Genomic DNA, 24,805 nt, shown 5'->3' on the forward strand with positions numbered 1-24,805 from the left:
CAGATGTGGATGAGTGTTCAAGACCAGAGCTGTGCCTGGATGGAGAATGTGTCAACACCCAGGGCTCCTTCCAATGCCAATGTAAAGCTGGATTCACAACCAGTCCAGAGAAGACGGCCTGCTTGGGTAACTCATGCTGCCACTGTGCCATTTTGCAATATGAACTTTACCATGTATATTAAATGTTTGGTGAATATACCAGGCTGTGATGATGTAAGATCTATGGCAGAAATATTGTATCGTAAAAAAAGGAGGTCTGCGCACTGATGTTATATAACTCTTCCAGACATCGACGAGTGTGCAGAGACTGGAGGAACAGTGTGTCAGCCCAGGCGCTGTGAGAACACCATCGGTTCCTACCACTGTGTCACCACATGCGAACCTGGCTACAGCATCACTCCTTCTGGGCAGTGTGTGGGTGAGCGTCCAGCAAAGATCTCTTCCAAACGTCCCATAACCTCTTCATCCATTCCTGCTGTTACTAACTGTGGCCTAAAGTGAGCAGGTAGGGTGCTGCCTTCACCCAGCAAATTATGAAGAACACAGAGACATACTTATTTTCAAAAGCAGGAAACTGTTACGGCACAGGAGGGAGCATCACATGAGACCGCTTTTACGGCATTGCTTCCAGTGGAGTGCAGACGACCGCAGGGTTCGGTCCTACGGTGCAGCATCAGGAAAACTCCCATCTCTCACACATGGGTTTTGGGGATGTCAGACTCGGTTTTTTGCAGTGTCATATGACTCCCATCATAGCTGCTATGTTAAGACTCACATCTGCACCTCATCTCACCCTCCCTTCCCTTCTCTCACACACTGAAGATTTGGGATTACTGAACATGTGGCACTGATAACTCAAATTTCCACTTCCTGGCTCACATATGTTTGTGACCTTCAGGAAGTCCAGCTGTCCAGCTAATTTATGCAGATGAGGGACTGGAGCTCCAGCTATCACTGTAACTCTCCCAGAAAGAAAGCTTTGGCATGCTCCCGTGCTAGTGAGCACGAGGGAGAGAGGTGTTTATCTCTGTTACTTAAGAGCATTGCGCGGCCATCTCATCCAGCCTCCCCAGGTGGATACTGAAAGCATCATGCTCCTTAGTTGGGGTGGATGTAACAAGCGCTCCGTCTCCCACAGACATTAACGAGTGTGCCTCTGACAACATCTGCGGGGATCACGCTATCTGCCAGAACTTCTTAGGGACGTACGAATGCATGTGCAACCAGGGCTACAAGGCCGTGGGCAATGGAAGGGGCTGCGTGGGTACGTATCCCTCAGATGACAGTGTCTCTTCCACCAGGTTAACAGTCCATTCTAATGCTTTCACACTCCTGTAAAGACTGTATAAAGGTGGCTCGATGTTCTGAGATGGCCATCAACTTGTACAAAGACTATCCAAAACTGGGTCATTGCCGTCAAGCCAGACAGTTACTGAACGTCGGTAAACATCTGAGCCTTTTTTTAACTTACGTCCTGCCATCGTAGTTTTGTCTTCTTTTTAGGTAGGCCATAAAGCACACAGTACTTTTTCCCTTATAGGATTTTAGGCATATAAAAACCTGTAACTAACAGGTGGACTATAGGACCTTTACTGTTTTTTTGACCTCTTTGCAGATGAGAATGAGTGTGAAACCATGGCGGGGGTGTGTGGAGCAGCACGTTGTCAGAATGCAGATGGCTCCTTCGTGTGCGAGTGCCCAGGGGTGGATGAGGAGTTTGACCTGCGCACAAGAACATGCTTCAGCCGACCTCAGTCGGGTAAAGAGCCCACGCACTGCCCCAATATTCTGCAAATGGTCCGGCACGGACACGCATGCCTCACATATAGCTCTTCCAGCCTCTCTTACTTTTATACTTAGCGTTCAAAGAATTCCTTCACATTACTTTCCACACTGGGTACACCAGAGTGTCCAGAAATAATCTGCATCTGAACTGTAAAGGTTTCAGGTTTGAATTGAGATGGTTTATGTCAGCGTAAGAGACGAGGCAGGAAACAGGAGGAGATGCAGTTGCTCGTTGCTGTGGGCTTTTATTTGCCCTTAGACAGGGGAGAAGGAAGGAGACAGGAAAGGGGGACCAGGGAAAAGGTAGGGAGAGGTTTCGTGCTGGTCGGGGGGGCTGGGAGAGTCGGGTCGGTCGGGACGCGGGCTTCGTCTCGGGGTTCGGGTCTGCAGTCGTCTCTGTCTGGTTCTCCTCCTCGGTCTCTTCCCCCTACTGCCGGGCACCGGGGAAGAAATAGGGAGTGAAATCAGCCCCAGCTGTGGCTGCTTTGCCCCCGTCTCCGCCCCCTCCCCGGGCGGCCTCGGCGTGCTACATTCAGTTTCACCAATGGCTTCTCCTCTCTTCTGTTTATTTCATTTTTCTTCTGTCTAACTGCTCATTTCTCTTTTATGCCCTAATGTCTTTGTCTTTAATGTAACTGATGTGCTTTTAATGCAATCATTTTTCACATGCAGGTACAGATGAGCTATTTCTTATACATTTGTCTGCTGGTGGCTCTGCCCTTTCTCATACTCAGAATTTTGATTGCTGTACTTGCTATATTATTGTTTAATAAATTATTATTATTATTTAAAAGATAAAACTAATAATAATAATAAGAATAAGAATAATTTTTCAAAGCTGTTTCTTTCTTTCAGGTCACCCAGACCTCCTCACCAGCTCTGCCTCAATACCTTCCTCCATCACCATAGACCACCAACCCCAAACACATATTGCATCCGTTCCTCTGCCTGCATCCCAGCCAGGGGAACGGAAAGAGTGCTACTACAACACACAGCAGCACAGTACCTGCCACATTCTGACCCGCAACAGCACACATCAGGAGTGCTGCTGCACTATTGGGGAAGGCTGGGGCCTGAATTGCCACTATGTGCCCTGTCCAAGTCCTGGCTCAGGTATCACATACTCTCACCTCGGCATGCCTGTGCTTCCAGTACTCATTCCACTACTGTTTAGGGCAATTCAAGGATACCAGGATTACATGAATCACCGAAACCTCACACACACAGGCTGAAATCGCTTCTCCCAAGCAGGGTCGCAGCGAACCAGACCCTAACCCGGCAACACAGGGCGCAAGGCTGGAGGGGGAGGGGACACACCCAGGATGAGACACCAGTCCATCGCAAGGCACCCCAAGCAGCATTCAAACCCTAGACCCGCCACGGAGCAGAACCCAGCCAAGCCCGTTGCGACACCGTGCTCCCTCACCAGAATCAGATCTTTGTAATTTGTAAGGAAATACACAGGAAAGCCACAAGATTAATAAAAAGAAATAAATGAAACTACAAGCAATTCATCATCTTAGACAAAATTTCATCCATGACAAGTTCACTTGAAACCACGTTATGTAGATGGTGCCCACTAACTGTGCTGTAAGCTTCCTAAGCTATGTACATTTCATTAGGCAGAATTGTTTGCCAAGCGGATCAGGATAATCGAAAGCAAAGCCTTTTGCACACAGCGCTGTATTTAACATTTACAAAAAAAGCTGAAAGCGCAGAGGTTATACTGTTGCCAAGACCATTAAATGCAATAATCTAGGTAATATGGAAATGGAGTGAGCAATTGAAAAAGCATTACATTTGGTAGGAATCAGAACGTCGTTCACATCTGTAGTAGTATCCAAAATATTAGTATCCAAGTAGTATCCAAACTCAAAGTATCCAGAATATTCTGGACTGTAAGTGACACGTACAAATACATAGATTTAAGCGATATTTCATTCAGATGGGTGGGTGCGGTAGAGCAGCGGGTTTGGCTGGGTCCTGTTCTCTAGCAGGTCTGGGGTTTAAGTCCTACTTCGGGTGCCTTGCAATAGACTGGCATCCTGTCCTGGGTGTATCCCCTCCCCCTCCAGCCTTACGCCCTTTGTTGCCGGGTTAGGCTCCGGCTCACCGTGACCCCGCTCAGGGCAAGCGGCTTCGGCTAATGTGTGTGTTTATTCAGATGGACTAAGAAGTGCCTGGCTCTGTAATAAAAATGTACACACCAGTCTGCATCCAACAAGAAAGTAAAGCAGTAATTTTCACAATAATTGTTCTATCCCTGCATGTGTTTAGCGGAGTTCCAAACTCTGTGTCGAAGTACAAGGGGATATGTGACAACAGGATCTGGTGCTTTCAGCTACAGAGGTAAACTGGAGTCTGAATTCATTGCAATACTCTTGAACTATGTGATCTTCTAAAAATCAAAGCAGATCTTCAAACAACATGCATTTACACACAGATTACACCAGGCTCATTAATTCTCACTAAAGGTGGTTGTTTAGAGGTGGAAGCAACAAAATATTTTGACCCAGTCAGATGTAACTGATGACCCCATAATGGGCTCATAACGCAGTGATCAATAAAACAGAATTAGCCTACAGCATGCACCACTGAACAGATTCTGTTAAAATGAAAGGGGGATGTTTTGCACCACTGGGTCCAATTATGAAAGTCTGATAACAGCTCGTATTTAAATGATTAGTTTGCTATTCAGCTCATCGTGTGCATAATTGCTGGACACAAGAACAATGGCACAAATATGGATTTGGATTATTTGGGGGAAAAAACCGGTTAAACATTCGATTCGTGTGTACATCGATAGACAGCTAGCTAGACAAAGAGGGGACAGCTGCTCACGTAGTGGTTAGAGCTTTCGGACCTGAAGGTCGCAGGTTCGATTCCCTCCTCCAGCTGGAGTACTCTTTGTAGTACTCTTGAGCAAGGTACTTACCCTAAATTGCACTAGCAAAAAAATACTCAGCTGTATAAATGATCAAATCATTGTAAACATCTTAACGTTGTAAGTTGCTTTGGATAAAAGTGTCAGATAAATGAATACATGTGGATAGATATGGATAATTGTAACTAAAATCATTAAGTGGGTCTTTAACTTATAGCGCCCTTATAATGAAATAGCTAATTGACAAAATGTTCATAATTCCATTTTTGTAGATGTGGATGAGTGCAAGTTGTTTCACCCAGAGATCTGCAAGAATGGTGTGTGTGTGAACAACATCCCTGGCTATTCTTGCTATTGCCCAAATGGCTATTACCATGATACAACACTGCTGCAGTGTATAGGTGAGGAAAGCACTTCTTGAATCTATTCGTCAGACACAACATGCTGATTCTAACTTGTGAAGGAGTACAATGTGTCCATATTTGTGTAGAACTCATTTTACTGCATACCAAGACACTAATAGAGTACAAGAACCAGCATACAGCAGCTTCTCACCAGAAGACACCTGCAGTTGCTTGTCATACCATGATTGTCATTCCTTTCTCTAATTTTTTCCCCCCCCATCTCTAGACAACGACGAGTGTGAGGGAGAGGTGGTCTGCACTGGGGGGATTTGTGTCAACACAGTGGGGTCATTCTACTGTTCTTGTGAGCCACCTCTTGTGCTTGACGACACTCAGCGCAATTGCATCAACTCCAGCAGCTTCACCGTTGGTAAGCTCTGACCAAGGTTGTCACATTCCATAAAGCTCACAGGAGATTAGATACCAAGATCCTACTCAAACTATGTCATCTCACCTTTTCCTGGAAACTAGAGGGCAATAATCCCTCCTCAACCATCAGTTTGTGCCTAGATGGATCAGGAGAGAGGATAGGAGATCCCTCCTTCTGGTGGAGTCAGGGGAAGTTTTTCTGTGAGATGTGTTCATTGTTACAAAGGCCACACTATGGTTGGGAAATTGATTATGAATTGATTATAGCTCTATGGCACATCCAAATGAAACTGACAAGACATTCAAGAAACACAGGACAAGATGTTATACCCCATGCGTATATTACAACAGCTGTACACAAAGACCCAGGCCAACCAGCAACATGAAGCCACGGAGAATAACATCCAGCATAGCCAGCATACATCTCCATAACCCAAGACCAAGAAGCTTAACTAACTTCTCCAACCCACCCACCAAACCAACAATCCAAACCAGCAGGGTACCCACATGAGGATTTCATTGAGGTTGTCAAGTGGGCACCTCCCTTCATCTGTGTTTTGTTGAATTAGGCCCACAACACCTCGGGGAGACTCAACAGTGCAGTCTGGCATCCCAGACCCACCCTCCTCCACACACATGTTAGATGCCCTTCACCCTCAACAAATACTGCACCTCCACTAACTCAACAAGTTAAGCCACAGCTCCATACATACCTTCTAGACACTGCACCTTTACCTCCATACCCGCCAGCAAAAACTGTTTATACTATTGTCTCACCTTTTTTAACGCAGTTGTGGAGTGAATGAAAGCTGTATAATCTGCAGAATAACACTGCAATATGTTTTATGTTTAGGTATTGCGCAAGAGAAATGCTCAGATAATATAGGGCGCCCCCCACAAGCCTGATTTAAATTTTATCAGTGAGCACTAAGAGAGAAAGCATCGCTCTCTCCATAGATGAAGATCTGGCCTTCTGCTGGCAGCAGGTGACAGAAGACCTGGTGTGCCAAAGGCCCATGCTGGAAGGGATGGTTACGTTCACTGAGTGCTGCTGCCTCCACGGGGAGGCCTGGGGGCTGCACTGTGCGTTGTGTCCCGCTCAGGAGTCAGGTACACGTTTGTCTTGTACTTCTCCCTCCGGAAATTTGAGGGCACTTAACAAATCACAGACACAAGTAAAAAATACTATTTCATTTACATGTATTCACTTAGCAGGCGCTTTTCTCCAAGGCGACACATCTCTATTACTTATTTTACACTGCTGTGAAAAACCATTTCACCCCTTTCTGCTTTTCCTCTGTTTTTGCAGCTTTTTTGACTTTACATATGACCCAATATTTTCACAGTTTTAGTAGTATATGAATGAAGTCTGAGAGAGGAAGAAGGTTAAACTGATGTAGTTTTTATAACATTTTCTTGGTGTGAAAGATGATGAAATGAGCAATTGCAGGTGTGAAACAGTGTTTCCCCCCTAACTTTAGTGAACCTAATCGGAGTCAGGTGTTACAAAACAATCTGCCTGATTTGGGTCAGTCCAGTCCAATATAATTTTAACTACTTAAACCATTATGTGCAAAATCCAGTTGAAAACAGAGATTCACGGAGGTACATCATCAGGCACTGAAAGAATGTTTCTGAAGACCTCCAGGAAAAATCTGCTGAAGCTCATCAGGCTGGAGTTTGTTATATAGCCGTGTCGGAAGTTGTGAATCTCAGTGAAAGCACATTGATTGAGAGCCATACTCACTGAATGGAGAAAGTTCAGAATAACTGTGAATCCAACTTGCAGTGGCTGTCCTGCCAAAATCTTTCCATGAGCAAAGACATGGTATAAAAACAGTACTGGCGTCTCTTTCTCCTCTCTCAGGCTTTCATACTCGTCTCAAACTGACAAAAAGATTTCATATTTAAAGATTCCAGATTTAATGCCATAAAGCTGCTTAAAAGTGAGAAAACTGCAAAGGAACTAAATATTTTTCAACATAGCACGGTAATTAGGACTCAGAAGTAAAAACATAAAAAAGTAAAAAGTGAGCAGATTGTACAGTTGCTACCTTTGACCAAAGGTCACAGGTTCAACTCTCACCTCTAGATATAACCCTAAAAATGACCCAACTGTAAAAAAATGATTAAATAAAGTAGGCTGGAAGTTGTCGCGATAGTTGTGGGAGTGGTCGTGATAGTGATAGTGACTATCACGACAGTAGTTATGCATTTAAGAAAATACAGGTTTTTATACATCAATAAAGGTTTTTATACATCAATAAAGGTTTTTATACATCGCGACTATCGCGATCGCAGGCAATGTTGCGACCACTGTTGCCGACCATCACGACTATCGCGATCACGACCACTGTCACGCTATAGCGATCACGGCCAATCACTGTCGCAACCACTCTCACCCCCCCCCCCCCCCGTAGCGACCACTGTCCCAACTATCGCGATCACTCCCGTGACTATCGCGACAGTAGTTATGCATCTGGAGAAAATAAAGGTTTTTATGCATCGCATACTGTATATTAGAGCTGCAAGAAATTTCCGTGAAGATTTACTTCATGCTTTATTCTATTGTCTTCTCAGATGACTTTCAGGTGCTGTGCAATGCCCCGAGACTCCCAGTCTTCCCCCCTCCTCGTAGACCACCATATTATGGCCCTGGCCCTGGTCCTGGCCCTGGTCCTGGTCCTCGTGCTAACCCTGGGGAGGACTATGGTCCGCCTTATGATCCCTTCCCTGAGCCCCCTGCTCAAGGGCCCGAGTTTGTCCCCGCAGGATACGGTGGCTACTCCCCTCCGCGGGGGGTAATACCTCATTATAGAGGCAGACCGCTGAGCTCCTATGGACCACGAGAGACTCCCTATGGCCAACAGAGGTATGTACACCACTCACTCTATATATAATATAGTACAGACAGCATGGTTTTAAAATAGAGACAGACTGTTGAGTGGCCCAGACACGAATTTAACCGAACATCATGTCGTCAGACACTGAGTGCTGAAATTAAGTCCTGCACAGATGCATAACGGAAGGTCCTTGACCCCAGGTCTTGTCCATTACAGCGGTGCGCATTTCTATGAGAGGGAAGATGCAGTTGAGCGCCAATATTTAGCACCTGAGCCAGAAGCCAGACCCTCTTCTCGGAGGGCAGGCCCCCTTTCTGAGCCTGCTTACGATGCCCGCCCTCGTCTCCCGAGTCGAGGGGGTTCGAGGAGTCTTGCACCCTTTCCGGAAAACTTGCCCTACCCCGAGGGTGAAGAGGAGGAGAATGAGCCTGATGAGTCGTGGATGCCCTTTGTGCCCCGGGAAGGACCCACTTACCCCGAATACCGAGGGAGGCCTCCCAGCACTGGCGGAGTCTTTGAGAGTGAGCAAGTTCACTGAAATCGGAAATCCCTGTGATTTTAAAGATTATTTAAGATTGTTTGTTCTGCAACATTATTACAAAAGTATTTTTGAAGAAATGTTTTACTTTGCAGCGTTTCTCATTACCAGGAAGCAGCACGGTCTAGGGCATTCTATGAACGAGACAGAATTTATTGTTGCCAGAAATGTGAAAATTGTGCCATTTTAACAGTTTCATAATTTCTTAGGAGCACAAAAACTTTTCGCAAAGTTGAGTTGTATTAATTTTTGCAGTTCAGCAGAGAGCTAAGAAAAAGCACAGAGCAGTAAGATGTTACAGTCACAGAAGAAAGGCCTTATTCGGACAAACCGATCAAAATGACTCATTCACATTTATTTACTTAGCAGACACTTTTCTCCAAAGCGACTTCCGATGAACTCTATGTAGTTATCAGCCCACACACTTTATTCACTGTGGTGACTTACACTGCTAGATACACTACTTACACTGGGTCACTCATCCATACATCAGTAGAACACACTCTCTCTGTCACTCACACACTATGGGGGAACCTGAACAGCATGTCTTTGGACTGTGGGAGGAAACCAGAGCACACAGAAGACACCCACACAGACACAGGAAGAACATGCAAACTCCACACAGACTGAGTGGGGATCAAACCCACGTTCTCTCACACCGCTCAGGCACTGTGATACAGCTGCACTACTCACTGTGCCACCATGCTGCCCGCCGTACTCAACTCTTATCATTTGACCTGTGTTTCATCACCCTTAGGGCGCTACGAGTCTTACCAGGGTCTCGACAATGACGAGTGCGGGATTCTGCATGGTTGTGAGAACGGTCGTTGTGTGCGGGTCTCCGAGGGGTACACCTGCGATTGCTACAGCGGTTACAGGCTGGACACTGCCTCCATGGCCTGCAGAGGTACAATCTATCTCCCGTTTTATCCAACTCACAGCTCCAGATACCTTTTCGTCATGCATGACATACATCCGTTTGCACTGAACCTCATTTAAAATACTCCAGTTCAGTTTTATTTGTTCACCTCTCTTTTGCTGATCTGCAGTTTTTCTTAGGTATTTATTTTCTTGTTAGGATCCTGAATTGGCATAACGTGATCGATTAAATTACCTCTACTTTCACCACTATAGTTTGTGTGCGCTATTGTTTTACGTTACATTTAGCAACAGTATATTAGGGTAACAGGTAGGCTGGCGTCATTAGGATTACCCTGCTGTGTAATGAACTAGCTGCAAAAATGGGTAAAACTGAAAGCCGGGGCTAAGTGACGAAAGTATGAAATTTGAAAACAGAATCCCTGTTCATGTATGGACTTGTTACGTTAATGAATTCACTTCTTTTCTGCCCAGACATTAACGAATGTGATGAGACACACAACCCCGAAACATTATGCGTGAATGGTCGTTGTGTCAATACTGAGGGCTCCTACTACTGCGTGTGTCATCAAGGCTACGTCACATCGCACCAGCCAAACTACTGCATCCCCTCCAGAAGCCGCCCCTGAGCCTTTGCCCATCAGCAAGAAGTTTGCGACTCATCATCAGCGCTCTCTTCGGTTGACCCCAATCTCTGTTAGCAATGAAGACCTGAGGGAGAAAAATTGATATTCATGGCACAGGTGGATATGTGAGAAAAAAAATGACAGGAGTGAAGGAAGCATGATATCTAAGTATTTTATCTTGGAACATATAGTCATAATGGTTTTTATTATGGCTGTACATATTTCTTTGTATAAAAAGCTTAATTTTTTTAACTGTTCATTTCACAAGTTGTGAAGTGATTTAATTGTCATCACATAACTATACAGATTACGGACAACTGTAACTTGTAATGTTACTGGAACAGAAGTTAGAACATTTCATGTATAATCATTTGTAGGATCTGCAAGGAGGAGGTAAAATGGAGAAACCTACGTATCTCTGCAAGTCACCTTGGCCAAAGGCATCAGCTAAAGTAAATAAAAATAATAATAAAGCGAAATATACAGCTGTATACATGCAGTGATGTCATAGCGAAGGCTTTAAGAGTCAGACTTTAACAAAATACATTAGATGTATTTACAAGTAGTAATGACACCAAAGCAGTTTTAATGTGTTTCTTGTGTTATTTATGTTGTTTGTGCAAATTATGCTTTTTTAAAGGAATGGCTTTAATATTAATGTGAATATGACAACACGTCTTCTACTACTTCATGAAATGCTGCAGTTTTCAGAAATGTTTCAATTTATGTATTTTAATATCTAACAACATGATAAGACTGTTGCAGTTTACAATTAATTGTGGAATACCTTTGTAATACAACCTTTGCTCCACATCACACGCAAATTATAAATAAATGTTTTAAACATCTATTCTGGAATGTCAATTCAAACAAAATTAGTTACTTTACAGAGAGTGTGCATATTGTTAATTTGTTTCTTTAAAATACCTGCATATAAAAGGGAAACGAGTTTGTTTTTTACGACTTTTAAAACCTCCTAGAATTTAATGACTAGTTTTACTGTGCGTACCTTCATTTGTCCCAAAGTAGTTTCTCTTCAGTAATCCGAATGCCTCTCTCAGGAAAGATTCTTGGGCATAAAGCTTTATTACACAATGTGCTGTATTTCAAGCTTGATAGCGCACACAGCTGTATTTGGTAGTTGATCTGCCAGCCATTTTTATAATTACTGTTTTAATCAATATTTGTGTCATTCCCATTTAAAATATATTTGCACACATTCCATTTTTATTTATATCATTATGTTTGACAATCGTAGAGCTGTACATTTGTACTTAAAATTTTTTAATGTGTAAACACACAAACAGTTCCACTTTTCCCTCTGTCCATTTCCACCACAAAACCATCCGGACACACGTCTCATCAATAAAAATGATGTCTGGAGTCCTCAAGTTCCCTAATGAGATGTACATAGGTTGTATGTTGCGGTTTCACACTCTCAGTTTGTTCAGGATACAAACACACATTAATCATCTTACCTGGATCCCTAACCCTAATGCCCATTGTGTTTATGTGAATCCATGGGTTAATCCTTTTTATAGGCCAATCCCCACCGCCACAAAGAGGCAATCGGATTAAAACGGTCCACTTCGTATTTAATTTATTTTGGCGGATTGCAGGGACCAGCGGAATATCAGCTTTCTGTGCAAGCTGTACCCCCTCTTTAAATGTAAGCCAAGAAAACCCACTGGATTAGTGCCAGTGGTGGCATTCGTGTTTTTTACTCAGAGGCTCAGAAACCTTGTCAATGAAAAGTAAGATTTTCCTGCGAGAGAATTCCTTTTTAATAGTTTTCCTTCAGCAGAGCACAACAGTTCTGCTGGGTCACAACCACGCGCTTTCGAAACGACTGGCTGTCACCCATTGATCTTTACCGCTGTCATCGCGGACAAGTTAATTAACTGTAGTATAAAAATCAGCCTGTTGATCATTTCATCACTTGGAATGATTAACAAAAAGGATAACAGGCAATGTTTTGAGTGTGCAAGGGAAAGTGATGCACTCCATTTGGTGGAAGTATCTTTCGCAGTAATTTCAGCCAGTGTTATTGACCATGTATCTTTCAGTTTTTTTTTTTTTTTTTTAACCAATGAAGTAATTCTTAACACACCCGGAAATGTGTTAGAATAAGTATTCTGAAGACAGCATTAGGAAAGACTTCATTAACGCTTCTCCACTGATCCCATTTACTGAAATCCCAAACACCGAATGAAAACTGACCAGCTGTGAAACCTCTATCATAAAGTGATTTAAGGAAACCTAAACATTAGGAAAGGTACTTGAATTGTGATTGTGTCCAACCAGAGGAACTATTATCAAATTAAATCCACACACTGCTTTGAATGAAAGGCATTCTGGTGCAGTTGGGTAACACTGCAAAGCTGGCTTGGAGTTGTACCCATGTAAAAGATGCCTGCACAGCACTTGAGGCAGACCATACGTTGGGGGTAATCTTATCGTCCGGCACTGTGTTCGGGCAACCGGAGGTGAGGTTTCACCTACTGGCCTTGTTTCAGCCCACAGGTGTAAGCACGGGCCAGGAAGGGTGTGTGATCAAGACACTCAGTATAATGCTGAAGAGGCCTTTGCAGGATTATGTCAGGGGAAGAATTGGAAGTAGACAGGTGTCACTCAGTGGCCTAGACACTAATCCTATCAAATGACTGTAGTAGCCTCTATGGACAAGAGGGAAGACCACAATTGGGTCATTGTTCTGTAACACTTTGTAATAAGTAGCTTTTGACTATAGAAGCCAAGCAAGGGACAGCAAGGTGGTATATGAGAGTGACCTTTCTAATGCAATGGAAATGATCATCAGATATGGTATGCATGCGCTGTGCTGTAATGGTATCTGCATTTGACACATTTTATTTACTGGAGTGGGGGGGTGGTGGTGCAGTGGTGCTGTGGCAGAGTGGGTCGGACTGGGTTATGCTCTCCGGGGAGTCTGGGGTTCAAGTCCCACTTGGGGTGCCTTGCGATGGACTGGCGTCCCGTCCTGGGTGTGTCCCCTCCCCCTCCAGCCTTATGCCCAGAGTCCCCGGGTTAGGCTCTGGTTCCCCACGAATGGGACAAGCGGTTCAGAAAATGTGTGTGTGTATTTACTGGATGATAAACGCTTCACAGCAGTAAAACCTACATAACACATTTGCAATTCAATAACACAAAGAAGTATGATCAACTTTTCGATTTGTACGGGATGCACTCACAGCTTTAAGGCGACATTTTATGTTACATAATCATTCTAGAAGAATTTCTCAAAGTCTGCATCAGAATATTGTGTATCCTTCCGAATCGAATCCACTCCTAAGAGCTGTTTTCTAATTAGTGGTCTATTAAACATTCTGTCATTTTTGTAAACATTTCACAGAATTTATGCAACATTCATAGATAACATTTTTGAATATCTAATTTTGAATTTCAGACATGAATGCGATTTTTGATCACATTGTGTAAACGAAGTGCTCATTTCTTTTTTTTCTAATTAAAAGAATGCTTTCCTCACTGAGATAGTTCAGTGGTGTGTTTAGACGTGCTATTTAGCAAAAAGCTGTCATTCACTGCCGCATGCTTTCCTATACTTTGCAATGATTGTCTTTTTATGCAAGGATAACGACTGTGATTGTCATGGGGTACAAGATGAACTCTGGTATCATGACTGTCATATTTCAAGCTGAGCAATGCAGTTTACCACCTGCACAGTGTACACGCCTCCTAATCCCCTCATCAGCCCATATGGGTAATACTTGGCCTCATTTATCAGACCTACTGACTGCCTGTCCCACTCTCATCCTGTCTCCCTTACCCCACCCATGAGCACATTAATTCCTGGGACCTTCACAGTTCTCACTCTCACCCAACTAGTTGTGCTTTTGCTTATAGCTCCATACAGATGGAACTTGCACGCATGTAAAAGATGCTGCTCATTATTATTGCAAGTTTCTTATTCCTGAAAACAAATATCGTGGACACGAAAGGAATAATCTAAGACCCACACGGTGTTCACAATGTGGTAAACAGCGAACTGAAGAATAGTTTTTAAGAGTTTATTAGACATGATGTTTCATTCAACGTCTGTTGTGTTTGCAAAGCTAATGTACAAAGGCACAAACACAACTAAATTTAGCATGAGCTGCACTCTGCTAATCTTTGAAGATATGAAAGATTTTCAATGCAGTTATGCTTGGCAGGGCGGTTCTTAATATTAAATTTGTTCATTTAGCAAACACTTTTCTCCGAAGCAACTTACAAGGTGGGGTTACTAACCCATTTGTACAGCTGGGTAATTTTACTGAAACAATTTCGGATAAGTATCTTGTTCAAAGGTACTACAGCTGGACATGGGATTCAGACCTATGACCTTTGGGTCCAAAGCCAACAGCTCTAACTGCTACACTACCAGCTGTTTTCAAGTGCTGAAGAGGAACCATAGACTTGCAGTTACTAAATCACATACAGTATTTTGTCAGATACCATTTTAAAAGTCCAAATATAAAGCACCAAAGTCAAGAGCCTCTAGATACTGCAAATAGTACGCATAACGACACCGATTAAAAAAAAAGTGGGACATGAGACTATAAGGGTGTATAAAGAGTATATAAATTAAATGTTTTCCTTTTGAACAAGAGAATATTTTCACTGAGATTAAGTTTTCTGCAGTTATCAACCATGCTGCTGTTGCTTCCCAGTCCAGTATTGACTTTGTTCAGGCGCATATGTAGTTTTGTGCCTTGCAAATATTGTTCATGAGCAATGTGACAAATATTATTTATAGTTTGTATTTTGCAGTTTATGTGCTGAGTGCCATAGCCTTAAAGCAGCAGCTCTAACCACTACACTACCTGCAGTTCCGATAAAAAAGCAAAAACAAAGAAAGGTAATTCAAACTGAGTTTTTTTCACTGTACACTGACAATGCCTGGACCAAGCAAATCTGTCTTGGGCAACATTTGCTCCCAGCGCACTGATTTTCCCACAGCGTGCAATGAGAGAAATGAATTATTACCACTGATCACTAAGTATTATCTGACACCTCTGTCCAGGGTGAATTACAAGCCAAGGCTATATAAGTGGCCCGACTGTCCTAATGATTTACCCGTTTAAACTGCTGGGTAAAAGTAGCTCGGTCGAGGGCACAAAATTTCAGGAAAATGCAGTGAGTAACACAACAAAAGAAGAAGCCCTTCGCTTCAGCTATTCTTCAGTATTGCTACTTTATTATGCAGCTTTATTCTCAGCGCAGCGACAGTCGCTCCGCGCACAAGTTCTGCGCTTCAGCCTTCTGCGCTCCTCCGGATTAGAGAGACGCGTGGAATCCGCCCCCTTCGCCGCCGCGACAATAAACCTCAATAAAGCTCAATAAACCTCATGGAGCGCGTGCCTTTGAGCCGACTGTCCACTTTGTCTCCGAATGCTCCGCACCCTGGTCCCGTCCTCCTCCTCCTAACTGTGACACACGCGCGGCAGGTCGAGCGCGGCGAGGCGCCCCGGCGTCATCATGGAGCTAAGCGACATTTCTTGCGTGGGTGACAGCTTCGCGGGCCAACAACACGCCCTGTAAGTGTAACACTTAGTTAGTGTTCCCTTCGTCTAACTTCACTCCTCGCTCTTCTTTCGCGATTCCTTCGGCTTCGCCCCCTTCTTTTCACACATGGATCATCGATGATTTGCACCGATTCCAACGTGTTTGTCGTAAGTAGTGCTGCGGATGTCTGGATCATGCGCTGTTTCCTTTATTTTGTCCACCCGCCGAGGCTCCTGAAGGCGGCTGCTCCGGGCGGCTCTGGCTCCCCACGCGGCTCCGCCTCCAACTCCAAGTTGCGGTGCTGCCCGAGCCCCCCGCTGCCGGGTCTGGACCCCAGCACCCCCTTCAGCCCGGGATGCACGTCGGACAGCAGCGGCTACAGCGCCTTCTCCCGCCGACACTCCGTGGACCCGGACTCCCCCGGATCCAGCAGCAGCGGCGGCGGCGGCGGAGGCGGTGGCGGCGGGTGCGGCGCCGCGCCTGACTACGGGAGCGCGCTCAGCTCGGGACCCAAACGGCTGTGTCTGGTGTGCGGGGACATGGCGTCCGGGTACCACTACGGGGTGGCATCCTGCGAGGCGTGCAAAGCCTTCTTCAAGAGGACCATACAGGGTACTATTATTATTATTATTATTATTATTATTATTATTATTATTATTATTATTGTTGTTGTTGTTAAAATTGTACGGTTTCAATAAGGGTTTTTTTTTTTTTTTTTTACTTTTGGACTCTGGCAGTATTTTGACACCTTCCGTGGTCACTTATATTATTATAAGTACACACTACAGTACACTACTTACAGTCAAGCAGTTATCTGCACACCAGATCAACGTGTTTAGAGTCTTTTAAATTCATTTGAAACACAAGTATTTGGAGTATGGGAGGAAACCGGAGCAAATATTATAACTGTACAATGATTTACCCTTTTACAGCAGGATATTCGTACTGTAACGGTTCAGTTTAGTGTTAAGTAACTTCATCATGGGTAGTCTGCTGCAGCAGGAGAGAGATTCGAACCAGGAACCTTCACATTTAATGGCCATAACCCTAATTTGGACAGTACATCATTGTCGCTGTTTGTAATAATCCTTTACGTTGTTAATCAAATTAAACTCAGTGATGTAGTCTACAGAGCTGACATTTCAACAGGTAATGTAAGTTGTTTTTATTTCATTTTTTGCACCTTTCAGTTTTAAGTTCAGATGAATCCCTCTGTGGGATTAAGTGAGAAAGATCCTAGAACGTCACCATTTAATTTTTACTCAAATATTATATATCAAGTAGTTTCCTTTCTGTTCTGCAGATGATTTTCACATGAAAGTACTATATCCCGTAAATTACATCTGAAGAGTTGTTTACCAAAGACTTAACTTGTTTTTGGACTTTCAAGATAACTACTACATCTTCAATTAAGCAGTGTGTTTTATCCCAAATATGCATGTGAAATTTGTAGTTATTTCATTACCGGCTGTAATCTAAAAGATGCTTTTGATTCATCATTTTAACACAGATATGATACATAACTAGCAATATACACAAAGGATAACTCTAAAAAATACTAAATATGTACCGTGTGATTATAAATTCTGAAGAGTTAATATTTTTGTAATAATGACTGAGTGGTGCTAGTGCAATACGAAATAAATTTACATTTTAAAGGTAATTATTTCTAAAATTAAAATGTTTGAACAATAGGGACTATAAGCAATTAAACTATGAGTGGAAAGTGTTTATGTAAAGTGAAAATGCATATTCAAAAAGACATATTCACTACAGTACACGGTTTATGTAATCATTTACAATTAGGCGTTAGTGCACACTGATCACAGATACAGCCTAAAACTGACAGCAAGACAGAATTTCAGTCAAAACAAGAAGATATAATCCCAGAAGTCCCTGGGACAAAATGTTTTCAGTCTGCATTGATTACAGTCAACTGGCTATAATGAGAATGTGGCAGGTCAGGCCGGGTATTACGAGCAACTGGAAGAGTCAATAATGCTTTATTTCTGTCTTGTAAGCCTTAACATTCAGCACTTTAACAGTGGTCATTTGCAGTCTGGCACTGGCAATCAATATTTGGATTTGGTCTAGACCCTCTATGGATTACTGTGTGAAAAGCACAATGTGCCAAGGACAGTACAAACCAGGGGTACTGTGCCATTTCCTTTGGGATTAGTAGAGATTTTATCTAGCGGTGTTAGTCTCGCCAGCCATCCATCTATTTATTTATCTAGCTATTTACCCTCCCTACCGGGGTAGTACGGTGGCACAGTGGGTAGCGCTGCTGTCTGACAGCACCTGAGTAGTGCAAGAGGACATGGGTTTGATCCCTGCTCAGTCTGTGTGGAGTTTGCATGTTCTCCCTGTGTCTGTGTGGGTTTCTTCTGGGTGCTCTGGTTTCTTCCCACAGTCCAAAGACATACTGTTCAGGTTCCCCCATAGTGTGTGAGTGACAGAGAGAGTGTGTTCCATTGATGTATGGATGAGTGACCCAGTGTAAGTAGTGTATCTAGCAGTGTAAGTTACCATGGTAAATAAGGTGTGTGGGCTGATGACATTACCTAGAGTTCTTTGGAGAAAAGCATTGGCTAAATATGTAAATGTATCTGTCTTAAAATGAGAATGATTTATTATTTCATTCAAGACAGATAACTATTTCAGCCAAAAGAAGTTCGTGTTCTTTTCAATTACTCTGCAATTGTCTGCTGTTGTGATTAGGAATCGTTGATATTCAGACAAAGTTTTATGCAGCTACTCGTGTGATGAACATTGGTTCATTTGGTGAAAAGAAACAAACTGACTGTACTTCAGAATCCTGCTTCTACATCTATATCTCTCTTTCTGTTGATGTAATGCACACATTGTATTTTCTATGAGATGTATGTTGCTTTGGAGAAAAGCATCTCCCAAGTGAATAAATGTAAATGTAATGTAAATGCTAGCCTACACATTGTCCATTTTTACACTTAGCTTTATCTTAGATATTAAAAGCACTGTGTGTGAATGTGTGTACGTGTGGCTAACCTCATGATGGACTGGTGGTGTCCCATCTAGTTTATACCGACTACCCTAACACCCTGCGATTCTAGGACAGAGTCCGGATCGCTGTAACATGGATATGGGGTTAATGTGAGTGAGTGAGTATTTTGTTATATGCAGACTGAGTAAACTGATCATAGGCATTTGTTTTGAAAATACGTTCACACATTCAGCTCTGTTTCATGTTAAAACTCTTCCACATAAACGTTCTAAATCAAGGCGGTAATAAATGCAATGAAAGTATGCGAAAAGGTCTGTATTGTGCCTTTTTTCCAGGCAACATCGAGTACAGCTGTCCTGTGACCAACGAGTGTGAAATCACCAAGCGCCGGAGGAAGTCCTGCCAGGCGTGTCGTTTTCAGAAGTGCCTGCGTGCTGGCATGATGAAGGAAGGTGAGCCCAACCTTAACCCACTAAAGGTGTTTTGTGGGTAACTGTGACAGAAGGCAAAAAATTTGTTCAGTCAAACATGTAAATGCGGCAGGAGAGGTTTACTTACTGTCTGCCGCCTCCACACGTTGGACAGCAGCATAGTAGATGTAGAAAACTATCTTTCACATTGATTCATTTTTAAAGATTTTCTATTACACGGGGAAGCAAGATAGAAATGCCATGGTGTGCAGAGAAATTTTCAGACGTGCTCGATATTGTAATCCTGGTTATGTTTATGTGCAGGAGTACGCATGGACCGGGTGAGGGGAGGCCGTCAGAAGTACAAGCGGAGGGTAGACTCCGGCTTGTCCCTGTACATCAGAGTCCCGTACCCGCCCCAAGTCAAGAGCACAAGTGAGCATCAGTCCTCATCACCAGCAGGGCTGTTTGTGGCTCATTTTGTTCAAATAAACCAGTCCACCTTGACAGAGATCCACAACAACTTAACCCTGTGGGTAAAAGTTGAAAGTTGCATAAAAAAATGGAATGAGGATGAATATGGAGAAGGCTGAGAGTACATCAGACACAACGTTATAGCCATGGTGCAAATTCACGCAGAACCTGAAAGACCTTTCTCTGTCTCTCTCAAGATAATGTTCATGTAGTGTTTTAAAGAGAAATAATGGGTTTGGTCCAATTGTGGTGCAGCTGTTGCAAACTGGACCTTATTAATCTTAATAGAGCCAGAAATGGTCCAGTGTCAGACTGAATCTTTAGCCCAGTGTTGCGGTCCGCATTCAGCTGCCAGAATCAGGACAAAGTCGCCAGTACCGAGTCTTGAGCGTTCTACATACTGAATCAGAATCTGCCAGCACTAGCTTGAGTGTCCCCACACACAAGTGTGGAAGGCACAGATCAAAATTTAAGGGAGGTAGTCACAACACCACAGTAAAAACAAAGTGCATTACTTTTTAGATGTGTTTGCATTTTGTGCTGGAGATCTGGTGTACCGTGTGCAACCGTAAATGTCTTGCTGCTTTGCTAAGCATGATGGCTCTTCGTAGCTGAGGAAGTATTTTGAAAAATAAGTTTTGAAAAGTAAATGCGTTTTTAAAATGTACACGTATGCAAGGGCTTCTGAAATAATCCGTTGAAACGAAGACATTAAACAGCAAAAACTTTGGTATAAATGCTTTGCTAAAAATGACCAGTTTCAGGTGAAATTGTTTTGAGGCTTGTCTAATGGACCAAATTATAACCAGTATAACAACCACACAGGAAACAAAGTAATCACTCAACTACTTGTGATGGAGCCTGCTCCGCTGAGTGCCATGCCTGACGCCTCCATCATTGACAGCGACCTCAGAAACCTCATGACCCTGTGTGACCTCTTGAACAGGGAGTTGCTGGTCATGATTGGCTGGGCTAAACACATTCCAGGTATGTGCTCCGGACTCACTCGCTTCTGTTAATCACTTGTCTTGATGAGGGTCATGGAGGTCTGGAGCCTGTCTTGGAATCCTTGGGCACAAGGCTGAGGGGGTGCACCCTGGATCGGACACCAGTTCATATCAGGGTAGCCACATGAGCACACGTTGTGAGCAGTTTAGTTCACCTGAACTTCATGTCTTTGGACTGTGAGAAGAAACATGAGTACCCAGAAGACACCTCTGCTAATATGGGGAGGACATGCAAACTTCACACAGATGCAGATCTGTACCGAAACAACTCAGAGGCTGTGAGGCGGCAGCACTACTTGCTATGCTACCATAAGACACATCACAATTCAGTTACCATTTATTCACTGTTAATTCATATGTTGTTCCTTGTGTTTACAGTAAATATACATACACACACACACACACACACACACACACACACACACACACACACACACAGGATGAAGCCATTTGTTCCAAGTGGGGTTGCGGCGAACCGGAGCCTAGCTCGGCAGCACAGGGCTGGGGGGGGACGACACACACCCCAGATGGGATGCCAGTCCGTGCAAGGCACCCCAAGCAGGACTCGAACCCCAGACCCACCAGAGAGCGCGATCCCAGCCAAACCTGCTGCACCACTGTGCTGCTGCTGCGCCCCCCTCATATGTCAAATATATAACCTAATTCAATTAGCAGTTACTTAACGGTGAATGTTGGTTCTGCCTTCAAATATCAGAAGTGGGACACCAAAAAAATCTTGGAAATACTGTCTTCTCCTTCATTTGTCCAGGTTTCTCAGCCCTGTCCTTAGTGGACCAAATGGCCCTACTGCAGAGTGGGTGGATGGAGACCCTAGTGCTGTCAGTAGTGTCCCGTTCCCTTGGCTGCAGCGAGGAGCTTTTGTTTTCGGGGAACTTACGCCTGGACAAGGCTCAGTGCCGGACTGCAGGTCTCCTGGACCTGTACTTGGCAATGCAACACCTGCTATCTAAGTACCAGCAAATGAATCTCAGCCAGGAGGAGGTGGTCACTCTCAAGGCTATGGCACTCGCCAACTCAGGTACTGTACATAAACTGCAAATTACTCTTTATACATGGAATAAATGGAAAGAACAGCAAATCTGTCACATTGCTCATCAACAACCCACATAAAAATGCGTTTAACTGAACAAAGTCAATACTGGATTGGGAAGCAAGGAACAGCAGCATGGCTGATAACTGCAAAAAAAGTTGATAATCTCAGTGAAAATATTCTCTTGTTCAAAAGGAAAAAAATTTATTTATATACCCTTATAGTTTCATTTCTCACTTTTTTATTACCTGTGTCGTTATATGTACTATTTGTGGTGTCTTGAGGCTCTTGAATACCTGGTTCTTGGACTTCGGTGCGTTATACTTGGAATTTTAAAATCATATCTGACAGATTTAGTAACTGCAAATCTATGGTTCCTCTTCAACACCCGAAAGCAGCTGGCAGTGTAGCAGTTAGAGCTATTGCCTTGAGCGAGGTACTTACCCTAAATTGCTCCAGTAAAATTACCCAGCTGTACGAATGGGTAAATAATTGTAAGTAGTGCTTATATTGTAAGTTACTTTGGGGAAAAGTGTCAGCTAAATGAACAAATGTAAAATGAAAACACCATACAGAGACTCATAGTCAAAGGGCTGCGGTACTAATTTGTCACTCCCATTTCTTTGTCTTAAATACTTGCAGATTACAGTAAATTGCATCTTACGAATAAGGACATTATATTTGCAATTAAAACATCAAAATCTGCTATACATCAATTAATATCCTTGCCTCTGTTCTCAGATAACTTTTGACAGAAGTGAAACAATGGGATGGTACAGACAAATGTGTTAATGAAACATTGCCGTTTAATTAGGCATCTTTTTCACGTTAACAGTCACTGTTTTCCAAAAACCAAACTAGAACATTCCTGTTGCCTCTGTACAGGTTTCACAATGGTTTCAATATACTTAAAAAAAAACTGAAGTGCATTTAAAGAGCTTGGTTATGCACCAATAATTACTCAAAGATAATGTGCCTTATGGGCAAAAATGCATCACAAGCCAAAATGGAAGCATTGATACGAACAAATCTGCTTTGAAATTTGCACATCCGTTGAGGTGCTCAAAGCAAAGGCTGACCCCCTTCGCCACGGTCCCGTCCCTCACGGCTGTTTATGGAAGCGATGAAAAAAGGAGAAATCAATCAAAATGGGAAGACTGAGGAAGCTGCTTCAGCCTCCGGCACCGATCAATAAATCTATTGCCCTCATCTCCAGCAATCTATCCCATGAATTCAAAAATCCATTAGCGTGCCTCCCACTTTGCGACTGAGCTGACACAAACAAGACGCATAAAATTTGAAAATAAAAAAAAAAACAAATAAAAACATGGGTAAACACAGCTGATGTTCTTCAACGGCCTCTTAAGTTTCCATTCAAATGACCAATTGAATGAGCAAGGGAGGCTCATAGCAGTTTTTACATGCATTGTGTTTTTTGGGAACCCTCAGATGCCAGCAGCTTGGAGAACGCCGAGGCGGTGCAGCAGTTTCAGGACGGGCTGCATGAGGCCCTGCAGGAGTACGAGAGCAGCCAGCATCCCAACGAGCCCCACCGGGTGGGCAAGCTGCTCATGAGTTTGCCCTTGCTGCGGCAGACAGCCAACCACGCTGTGGACACCTTCTGCCGGTTGCACCTCGAGGGACGTGTCCCCATGCACAAACTCTTTCTGGAGATGCTCGATGCCAAGATGTGATCAAGTCACACGACTTTCTTCAGGTTAACACTCAACAGGGGTCAACGCTCTACTTTGTAGATACTCTGTATTTCCTGAGACATGGCACATAGCGAATAAACATTTCTAATGTGCAGCATAAAACAAGATTTTCTCACCACCGTACACTAAATATCAGCTGTAGAGAAGAAAATTGTTATCAAAGTTGCAGTTACGGGAAGATCTTCAGGAAAATCCGCGTTAATTTAAAAATACATTTCGTCGGCAATAACACACCACCTAGACTGTTTTAGTTTTAGAATGTCAGCCGCTGCAAAGAAATTATGGCTATGCATCTGCTGTTAAGTCCTTTTCTCACTTGTGACGAGTTTTCATCGCTGACTCTAGGATTCTGTACAAGCTAAGCACGGATCAGATGGGACTGCTCGTGAAAGGACGTAACATTTGGAAACGGTGCTCAGATTTTCTCTTTTGCCTTATTGAAGTTATGCTACTGTGCTGTTATAAAATGCCATAGACCAGGTGTTCTGGCGATTTTTGAAATTTTTGCTGTGTTATGTGATGTACCATCCCAAACAAGTAAAAAAAAAGTTTTTGGAAATATGTGCGATGAGTTCAGTTATGAGGTTTTCTAAGACATTGATTTTGTTTTTTTTTTTTTTTTTTTTGCTTTGGGTGCTCATTTTGTGTTATAATACTGGGACATAAAAAGCATAAAGGCACACATCCACATAAGACTTTCTAATGAAGTGGCCAATTACTTCTTTAATAATTACAGATGGTCTCCAAGTTACGATGGTCCGATTTAACGTTTTTTCGACTTTACGATGGTGCGATAGCAATACACGTTCAGTAGAAACCGTACTTCGAATTTTATGTTTTTCCTGGGCAAACAGTACGCAGTATGATACTCTCTCGAGGTGCGGGGCACCTGGGCAGCGGCAGTGATCCCCATCTCTCAGTCTGCCATGCGGTCACTATACAGATACCCCCCATATCGGCGTTGTGTTTTGTGCATTCATAATGTCACAGAAACGCCCATGTGTGTATCCTGCTACTGGTGGGAAGAAGAAGAGGGCAGCAATTACTCTTGAGGGGAAACTCAGGATAATTGCCCAGCATGAAGGCTGCAAGCCTGTAATGGCCATCGCATGTATGATAGGCTATGATGTTCAGTAGGATAGGTGTATTAAATGCAATTTTGATTTATGATGGGTTTATTGGAACATAACCCCATCGTAAGTCAGAGGCCATCTGTATATATTTTTAAATTTTTTATTTATTATTCACCTATTACAATGTTAATTTCATTGCAGGGATCAATAAAGTATAATTCTATCTTATGTTTTCTAATAA

The 24,805-nt window shown here is 43.2% G+C and overlaps 2 protein-coding genes across 5 annotated transcripts in view; both read left to right on the forward strand.

Annotated features, from left to right (window-relative positions):
• Positions 1-11,167, forward strand: part of ltbp4 (latent transforming growth factor beta binding protein 4) — a 37,984-nt gene extending 26,817 nt beyond the window's left edge. For 2 of the 3 annotated variants that reach the window (XM_018742858.2, XM_018742859.2), the window contains exons 21-33: positions 4-126; positions 287-418; positions 1,139-1,264; positions 1,616-1,759; positions 2,641-2,898; positions 4,063-4,134; positions 4,942-5,070; positions 5,300-5,443; positions 6,400-6,552; positions 8,023-8,314; positions 8,502-8,806; positions 9,581-9,730; positions 10,177-11,167. In XM_018742858.2, coding sequence (XP_018598374.2) covers positions 4-126; positions 287-418; positions 1,139-1,264; positions 1,616-1,759; positions 2,641-2,898; positions 4,063-4,134; positions 4,942-5,070; positions 5,300-5,443; positions 6,400-6,552; positions 8,023-8,314; positions 8,502-8,806; positions 9,581-9,730; positions 10,177-10,331 — 2,183 coding nt within the window. In that variant the 3' untranslated portion in view covers positions 10,332-11,167. The remainder of the gene's footprint in view (positions 1-3; positions 127-286; positions 419-1,138; positions 1,265-1,615; positions 1,760-2,640; positions 2,899-4,062; positions 4,135-4,941; positions 5,071-5,299; positions 5,444-6,399; positions 6,553-8,022; positions 8,315-8,501; positions 8,807-9,580; positions 9,731-10,176) is intronic. The other variant, XM_018742860.2, reaches the window with a different exon arrangement.
• A 4,449-nt stretch (positions 11,168-15,616) lies between these two features.
• Positions 15,617-23,934, forward strand: esrrd (estrogen-related receptor delta). Of its 2 annotated transcripts, XM_029255662.1 has the most exons (7): positions 15,617-15,883; positions 16,081-16,463; positions 19,170-19,286; positions 19,569-19,679; positions 20,544-20,705; positions 21,495-21,764; positions 23,226-23,934. In XM_029255662.1, the coding sequence occupies exons 1-7, from the start codon at positions 15,825-15,827 to the stop codon at positions 23,468-23,470; spliced, it is 1,347 nt and encodes a 448-aa protein (XP_029111495.1). In that variant the 5' UTR covers positions 15,617-15,824; the 3' UTR covers positions 23,471-23,934. The 2 variants fall into 2 exon arrangements, with proteins under 2 accessions (XP_029111495.1, XP_018598377.2); XM_018742861.2 differs by having other exon boundaries at positions 15,617-16,463.
• The last annotated feature ends 871 nt before the right edge of the window (positions 23,935-24,805 follow it).

Source organism: Scleropages formosus, chromosome 10, assembly GCF_900964775.1.
Source record: "Scleropages formosus chromosome 10, fSclFor1.1, whole genome shotgun sequence".
Lineage (NCBI taxonomy): Eukaryota > Metazoa > Chordata > Actinopteri > Osteoglossiformes > Osteoglossidae > Scleropages > Scleropages formosus.

Bases quoted from the DNA above. Each gene is read 5' to 3' on its own strand.
- esrrd (XM_018742861.2), top strand. From the start codon at position 15,989: ATGATTTGCACCGATTCCAACGTGTTTGTCGTAAGTAGTGCTGCGGAT. The intron at 19,287-19,568 runs GTGAGCCCAACC...GTTTATGTGCAG, and splicing joins TGCTGGCATGATGAAGGAAG to GAGTACGCATGGACCGGGTG. The intron at 19,680-20,543 runs GTGAGCATCAGT...ACAACCACACAG, and splicing joins GCCCCAAGTCAAGAGCACAA to GAAACAAAGTAATCACTCAA.